The following is an 8,246-nucleotide window of genomic DNA, read 5'->3' as shown; positions in this document are numbered from 1 at the left end:
GGCGCCCGCGAGGCCGGGGGCGGGCTTGGGCGGCTCCGGACCGGCCCGCAGCTGACGGGCCCGCGTGCTCGCCGTGTCCCTCCAGCCTGTCCCTGATGGCCGGGAAGGAGGCGCCCGCCGCCGAGCCGCCCGACAAGAAGGCGCGTGTGGGCCGGGGCTGGGAGGAGGCGCAGAATCCCCCCAAGAGGATCCGCGGCGGTGAGCTTGAGGAGCAGCCGCGGAAGCCGCCCAAGCGCAAGATCGTGCTGCTCATGGCCTACTCGGGGAAGGGCTACCACGGCATGCAGGTGAGGCACGGCACCCACTCATCCAGCTTCAGAGGGGGCCTCCGAGAAGGTGCCGCCCAGGGGAGGGCAGACGGTCACGGCGGCCGAGCTCGCCGGGTTCTGGCTCGAGTCCAGGCCACCTTCGTGAAGTTCTTTGCCAGATGGGGGCTTGTTTGCACTGTATCCAAGCGTCTCCCACGGGCGTCAGCACTGCATGGGTGGCTGTCCAGTGTGTGACCTTGAGCCAGCGGATAGGTTTTTCAGCAGCGCAGTAAAGAGATGGGAAAGGTGAAAGACGCCTTTAGTAAGGCCACAGCCCCGGAGAGGATCGAGGGCAGGTGGGGCAGGTAGTCCTCTGGGCTGAGACAGAGAAAGCCGAGGCGCCTGTGGACTTCTGCTAAGGGTGGGGCTGGAGGGGATGTTTAGAAATGTCTGGGAGCTGACTGGGTCTTCCCTGTGGCAGCTGGAAAGGTGGAAGGAAACTGCACCCTGGGCTGGGCTGGAGAAGCAGTGGGGAGGCGGTCTCTGCGAGGATAAGCTGCTGTTTTAAGGGCTTCAGCCGTATCAGAGGACCACCACAATAATCCAGCAGTTTACACTAGGGCCAGCACCTGTCACCAGCAAGCAGATCTGCCAGATTCTTCATGGCTACCAGGGGAGTGTGGGTTCACTGGCCAGGCTTATTTGTGTGAGGACCCAGGACACACTGGGGGGCGGTGCCCTGAATGTAGGGGAGCTTCGTGGAGGTATGGCAGGCACCCTTGATTCAACTCTTTCCTTACTAGAGCCCACAAGAGACGGTAGGCCTTTTTCCTACTGGTCCCCCAAGCACCACTTGATGCCAAGTTCTGTTTTACAGGGAGGGCAGGATTGAAACTGGGTCTACATACATACCTTAGGCTGGCCTTGAACTTGTGGGGGTCCTCCTGCCTCAGGGCCCACAGGACGAAGTTTCCTGCTATAAACAGGATCCCACTGAAACATCAGTTCAGGAGGATAATGTGTAACCTGGCTAGGTGTATAAGCAGCTTTTATCCTATGAATGCTATTAGTAACAAAATGGTTCATATTTGTTGTACTTATAAAGAGTAAATATTGGCCTGGACACATAGCGGGTGGATTAAAGCGCCTGCAAACAGGTGCAGGGGCCAGGGGTTCAATCCCCAGGCCTGCTGTGCCAGCCCTGCCCCCGGGGCACACTGAGATGGCAGTTGAGACTGGGTGTGGTGGCACGTGCCTGTAATCCTAGCTCTTGGGAGGCTGTAAACAGACCACTGGGAGTCTGATCTAGTAGTGAGACCCTGAACACTCTGTAGACCCTTCCCTAAAAAAGCCTAAATAAATAAAAATATAAAGTAAATGCACGGAGGACTGATGAAACCCTTTACGCTGAACTACACCTGTAGGCCTTTACTATGCGTCTCCACTAAATTGACCGTGCTGGGCCCCAATTTATGATCCTCATGCCCAGCCTCCCAGAGTGCTGGGATCACAGGTGTGCGCCACCAATCCTGGCCACGAAACTAACTTCCTAGCAGCTGGCAAATGGTGACCGTAGGTTGGAAAATGTCTTAGTCTCCTTTAGCCTCCCACATAGGTGGAACAGACCACCTGGGATGTGCTGTGGGTAACTTATGCTTTTTTGAGAATAATCCTGATTATGTAAGGCATGTGCCGTAGGCCCTGTCTTAGAACTGTGTGTCTTAACAGCTTCTGTATGCCTTAGTTCCTTGTCAGGGAAGAGAGGGTGGTGACCAGTTCTCAGCGGGCTGATATTCCTAATGGCATCTGAGAAGTATTCATAGTTGTATACTGAGCTCAGGACTGGATGCCGGCTAGAGGAGCCTGTAAGCTGGACTATGGGAAGGGCTCCTCCACCAGTTACCCCCTTGGGAAAGTCAGCAGGGTGTCCCCGTCACTGAGGTTGGGCCCTTGGTCCCTGGTCGGCCAGGCTGAGAGGTGCAGCATAGAGATTTGGGGACGGCCTGCTTCGCCCAGTACTGTCCACCCCGGGAGGCTGCTCAGTGGGTGTGTGAGCCGGGGGTTCAGGAGAAGCCTGCACGTCAACCCAGCCTGCCTGGGAGTTTCCTACAGGGTACACTGGCAGGGAGGTGGTTTGGGCTGAGGTGTAACACAGGCCTAGTATGGCCCATGTCCCCTGGACTCTGGCATGGGTGCTTGGTAGAAGAAATGGAATGGTGGTTTTCGCCACTCTCAGGTCGGCAGTGAAACAGTCTGGTCTTTTCTCCAGAGGAACCTGGGGTCCTCGCAGTTCAAGACAATTGAAGATGACTTGGTGTCTGCTCTGGTCCGGGCAGGCTGCATCCCTGAGAATCATGGTGAGGACATGAGGAAGATGTCTTTCCAGCGCTGCGCCCGCACAGACAAGGTAGGTGGCACCTCTGTCCCTAGCTTCACAGGCATCTGTCGAGCTGGACCACCTGCCACCCAGGGTCCATCTGTTGGGCCTCTTGGGGAACACAGGGCAGAGGTACGAGTCAGCCAAACTTGACCAGAACAGGGTGTCTGCTTTGGCCAGAGGTCCAGGACTGTCTCAGGTGTGGCTGGAACCAGGCACTTGCTGCTGGCATGACCAGGTTTGCCAGCACTGGCCTTTGCTAGCTTGCCCTCTGCAGGATAGGCCAGGCCAGCCTGGAAGAGGCAGTGAGGGCACAGGTGGGAGCTGTGGCTTCTCGTGGCATCCACCGCAGGAAGGAGCAGACTGCTGTAGCTCCCACCTTTTTCTCCCTCCTGCCTCCCTCCTTCCGTCCTTCCTTCTGCCCTCCCTCCCTCTTTTTCTTTCTGAGACAGGATTTCACTGTGTATTTCAGGCTGGCCCTGAACTCCAGTGGTTCTGCTGTCACAGCCTCCCGAGTGCTGGGATTATGAGGGTGTGCTGCCACACCCAGCCTCTGGGCCATGTTGTTCCTTTTCATTTGTAGCTCTGCTGTTTTCACGGCAGAAGAGTATAAATGTTTGCTGAGAAAGACAGCATTTCTTTCTTTCTTTTTTTTTTTTCTTTTTTTGGCGGAACCAGGGATTGAACTCAGGCTATTGAGCTTGCCAGGGAAGCGCTTATTTCACTGAGCCACCTCCCGGGCCCCAAAGACAGCATTTCAAAAGAGGCGCCTTGCTTTAGACATTTCATGCAGTTCCCACTGCCTTTAGAGATGGTTTTGTTCTCTGGTTTACTTTTTTGCAATTCAAAAGAGAGGAGTAAAAGCCGCTGAGGCTAAGTAGGAGGGATGGGTCCTGCCCTGGTTGAGCAAAGGAGGTATTTTGTTACTTTTTATTCCCTAGGACTGGGACGAAGCCCAGGGCTTCTCTATGACCCAGGCCTTCAGCCCGCCCGATGGGTTTTCAATCTGTGCATGCACCCATGTCCTCCCCACCCAACTCAAGGGCCCCTCACCCTCATACCCCCAAGATTGCTGGTGTTATGGTGGGAATCTACCCCTCCTGCCTCAGTGTCCTTGCGCAGGCCATACCTTCTCTTCTGAGTTGCGTGGGACACTGATTCCTTCTGGTCCCGATCCAGCGTCTTTTGGCCCCAACATTCTTCTGTGCCTGAGAGCTCTGTAGTGGGGCCTGCGTCAGGGCTGGTGTGCCTGGGACAGGACCCACCTTTTCCTGCTCTGCTGTTTCACAGGGTGTGTCTGCAGCTGGCCAGGTCGTGTCCCTGAAGGTGTGGCTGATTGATGACCTTCTGGACAAGATCAATAGCCACCTTCCATCCCACATCCGGATCCTGGGTGAGCCTCATGGGGCAGGCAGGCAGCTGCAGCCTGCTGAGCGCCACAGGAAGCTGTGCGCCATGTGTGTCCCACTCCTTGTAGGATGTTGGGGCCGTGGAGGTAGAACAGAGCAGGTCCTCCCATGTCCTCCAGGAGCCCCCATGAAGCAGATGGGGACAGAAAGCCTTTGGCCAAAGATCCCAGTTGTCACACGGTGCTTTTTTTCCTTTTTTTTGTGGAACCGGGGATTGAATGCAGGCCCTCACGCTTGCCAGGCAAGTGCTTATTCCACTGAGCCATCTCCCCGACCCCACTTTTTTTCCTCTTCTTGGTTCTTTTAATTTTTTTAATTTTTTTAATTTTAGGACAGGGTCTACAGGGTCTCTACATAGATCAGACTCCAGTGGCCTCCCCAGGGCTGGGATTACAGGCGTGCCCCACCACACCTAGTCTGTTGCCATCTCAGCCTGCCCCTGGGGCAGGGCCAGCATAGCAGGCCCTGGATCCCGGCCCCTTCATCTGCCTAAGCAGGTGCTTTAATCCGCTGAGCTATTTGGCCAGCCCGCCTCTTCTTGGTTCTGAGATGAGGTTTCACCATTTGGTCCACACTTGGCTCAAACTCTGGCCCGTCTCAGCTCCCCAAGTGGTGGGGACTTCAGGTGTGCACCCAGCTGGTGGTCCTTTCGGACCCTCCACGCCTTCTCCTCCTGGCGTGGGCCCCTCCCCTCCCCTCCCCTCAGAACTTGTTGGCGTCCACCCGGTAGGAGTGCGCGCAGTGTCTCCATGCACGTAGCTCCCCGGCAGTCAGCATCCCCACGTGGTGAAGCGGTTCCGCAGGCCGGGGCCGACACTGCAGCCCGCAGTAGGGGTGTCCGCTGGCACTGCTCAGCCTTTTCACAGCAATTATGCCTGGAGCCACAGGGATCCTCCCAGGGTCCTTATGGGGTTTTTTTTATGATGCTGGATCTTAGATGCAGGACAGGACACAGGGTGGAGCTGCCCACACAGATAGGACAATATGTACAAAAAACGTGTGCCAGGCTTGGCTGGTGCCAGGAAGGGAGAAGCTGCCAGGGGTGCCAACTCCTTGAAGCAGAGCCGGATGCAGCCTGCCTGTCTTGGAGCGCTGTGCATCCTGCGCCTCCCCAGCCCTACCATCAGTGCATTTTTTGTGGTGCGGGGCTGGGCGCTGGGCTTCTGTACGAATGCCCCACGGGCTCCAGTGAGTTGAACCTTCGTCCTGTAGTTCTTCTCTTCTGGAAATCTGTGTGAACAGACTCCATGGACAGAGTCGCCTGCATCTAAGTCTTCCTTCTGCCTTTTTTTCTCTTGATCCTTCTGATTCGACTCAGGGCTTGGTCTTTGCCAGGCAAGTGCTGTACCAGTGAGCCATATTCCCAGCCCTTTTTTATTTTTTGAAGTAGGCTCTCCTAAAGTTGCCCAGGGTGGCTTCCCTCCTTACTTAGCGTCTGAGTAGCTGAGACTGGTGATATGTGCTAACACGCCTGGCTTGAATATGCTCCGGGTGGCATAGTCTGTGTCCCTCATGCAGGGGCCTTGGCCTTCCTGGCTGCTTTGCCTGCCCCTGTGTGTTGGGACTGTCTGGTTGGTTCTGTTCAGGGGCTCTGGCCTGTGTCCCGGTTTCACTGTAAGAAACCCTGTCATCTGTGGGGCCTGGTCTGCAGAGCAGCATCTGGCTGATGGCCCTGGGGTCTCTGGACATCCACCTTCCTGTGGCTTTTGAAGGCTGCCTGGTCCACACTTGGGGCTGGTGTGAGGTGGGTTTATTTCTGTACACGCCGGCCAACTCCAGTTGACACGCCCTGTATGTCCAGCAGGGGTCTGGGGTCCACTCAGGTCTGGTTTCATGTAGGTCCAGCAGGGGCTGGTGTCCCAAGTCCAGCCTGAGCTCCAGGTGTGGTGGTGAGTGCTGCCACCCACGCCGTGGTCAGGACTCTGCTGCTGGTTCTGCTTACTGGCATCTCTTCACATCCCCAGGGCTGAAGAGGGTCACAGGTGGCTTCAACTCCAAGAACAGGTGTGATGCCAGGACCTACTTGTACATGCTGCCCACCTTTGCCTTTGCCCACAAGGACCGGGACGTGCAGGATGAGACGTACCGCCTGAGTGCAGAGACGCTGCAGCAGGTGAACCGGCTGCTGGCCTGCTACCAGGGCACCCACAACTTCCACAACTTCACCTCGCAGAAGGGACCCCGGGAGCCCAGTGCACGGCGCTACGTGCTAGAGATGTACTGCGAGCCGCCCTTCGAGCGAGAGGGCCTGGAGTTCGCCGTGATCAAGGTGAAGGGCCAGAGCTTCATGATGCACCAGATCCGTAAGATGGTAGGGCTGGTGGTGGCCATCGTGAAGGGCTACGCCCCTGAGAGCGTGCTGGAGCGCAGCTGGGGTGAGGAGAAGGTGGATGTGCCCAAGGCACCGGGGCTCGGCCTGGTGCTGGAGCGAGTGCACTTCGAGACGTACAACCAGCGCTTTGGCAGCGACGGGCTGCACGAGCCGCTGGACTGGGTGCAGGAAGAGGCCAAGGCGGCGGCCTTCAAGGAGCAGCACATCTACCCCACCATCGTCAGCACTGAACGGCACGAGCGCTCCATGGCCCAGTGGCTCAGCACCCTGCCCATCCATGACTTCAGTGCCACCGCGCTTGCTGCCGGCACCGCCCCCGTGGGCTTAGGCACCCAGGTAGGGGCTGTGTCTCCAGGCACTGGCAATGGGGTGAAGCTGAGGCCGACCCTGAACTCACAGCAGCGGTCACAGGTGTGCACTGCCATGCCTGGCTCGATTGCCCGCTATATTAGAATGAGAAGGGTGCAGGTGATACGAGGCAGGGCCTGGTAACGGTGACGGTGCGTGGTAGCACCCTGCTGCTGGTCCTACAGCCTTTCTGTCTTCCTGTCCTGCAGGACCCAAGCCCTGAGGATTGCACTGACCAGGACTCAGACTGAGCCCCCAAGGACTGCAGGCACCTCTTGACCCGAGCCAAGGGTTCTGGGCCTGCCTGCCTCAGGACCATGCTGTCACAGGACACCCTGCCTTACCGGTGCGTCAGTGCGTCTGTGCATGGGCCTCGGTAGCCCAGGCTGGCCTTGGACTTCGGTGATCCTGCCTCAGCTTCCCAGTGCTGATTTTCTTACTAAATAAATGTTTATTTAGCAATTTTCCTTTTTGTTGTGTTTTGTCAAGAGACTGGTATGCTGCAGAGCCTGGAACACATGCGGGGCGGGCTCGGAGCAGGTGGGTGGCTGAGGCGGGGTCCTAGGGTGCTCGCTGCTCTCCAGTCCTTGCCCACGGAGCCTAGTGCAGGCTGTGCCTCTGCTGCCCTGCGTCCCCCCAGCCTTTACCCCAAGGTGCCTCTCCTGCCCTGCTGCTCAGGCCTGTGCTGCTCTTCTAAAGGGCGCCTTTCCTATTTTACTTTTTTTTTGGCGGAACCAGATTGAACGCAGGCCCTTGCGCTTGCCAGGGAAGCGCTTATTCCACTGAGCCCTCTCCCGGCCCCTAAAATTCACATTTTAAAGTATGAAATTCAGTAGCTGGGCAACCAGGAGCCTGGGAGGGTGACGCAGGTGGCTCCTAAATTTCAGCCCAGCCTGGGCAACTTAGCAAGATCCTGTTTTAAACAATGACCAAGGGCTGTGAAAGTTCTGGGTTCAATCTCCAGAACCACCATTCTGTGGCTGCTCAGTAAACTCGAGATTGTACCTGTCATCACAGAAACCCGGAGGGCCCCAGCCCCTGTGAATCCACCTTTGTAGCACGTGGTCTTCTGTGTGTGGCGCCGACCTCTAAGCTGCTCTCCAGAGTGACTTTCGTGGCGGCATGTTAGGACTTCGCCCCCTTTTCCTGGCTGAGTAGTACTCTGCTACGAGCTGTGTCGCATTCCCGACTTCCGTTCGTCCACGAGGGTATCTGAGGTCTGCAAGCCTCACGTGGGGCTTGCGAACGTGCTGCCCAGGTCTTGTGGTCCACGTCCAGAGGCTAGCTATCCTTGCTCACCGTGCGGTGGCTGCCCGCCTCCCGGGTGGCGACCACGGACCTACACCCTGTGGCCTGGCCTGTGGATGCTGAACCTCTAGTACCGCTCGGGCTACCCGAAACCACCCGAGCCACACTGATTCCCCGGCGCAGGCCGAGTCCGTGTGGGTCGGCCCGAGCCCGGGAGCGGCCCCACGCGCCGCCGCAGTCGGCGCCCGCTCCCGCTCGCGCTCCGCGCGGGCTCCAGCTCCGCA

The 8,246-nt window shown here is 57.5% G+C and overlaps 1 protein-coding gene across 1 annotated transcript in view; it reads left to right on the top strand.

Moving 5' to 3' along the window:
- Pus1 (pseudouridylate synthase 1) overlaps positions 1-7,139 on the top strand; it is a 7,484-nt gene extending 345 nt beyond the window's left edge. The window contains exons 2-6 of the mRNA XM_004635954.2: positions 86-287; positions 2,518-2,655; positions 3,916-4,018; positions 5,999-6,702; positions 6,924-7,139. Of these exons, the coding sequence (XP_004636011.2) occupies positions 96-287; positions 2,518-2,655; positions 3,916-4,018; positions 5,999-6,702; positions 6,924-6,965 (1,179 nt within the window). The 5' untranslated portion in view covers positions 86-95 and the 3' untranslated portion in view covers positions 6,966-7,139. The remainder of the gene's footprint in view (positions 1-85; positions 288-2,517; positions 2,656-3,915; positions 4,019-5,998; positions 6,703-6,923) is intronic.
- Positions 7,140-8,246: the final 1,107 nt, after the last annotated feature.

Source organism: Octodon degus, unplaced genomic scaffold (assembly GCF_000260255.1).
Source record: "Octodon degus isolate 3935 unplaced genomic scaffold, OctDeg1.0 scaffold00076, whole genome shotgun sequence".
NCBI classification, from domain to species: domain Eukaryota; kingdom Metazoa; phylum Chordata; class Mammalia; order Rodentia; family Octodontidae; genus Octodon; species Octodon degus.
Note: the sequence above shows the minus strand (reverse complement) of the source record. Positions and strands in the feature narration are given on the sequence as shown.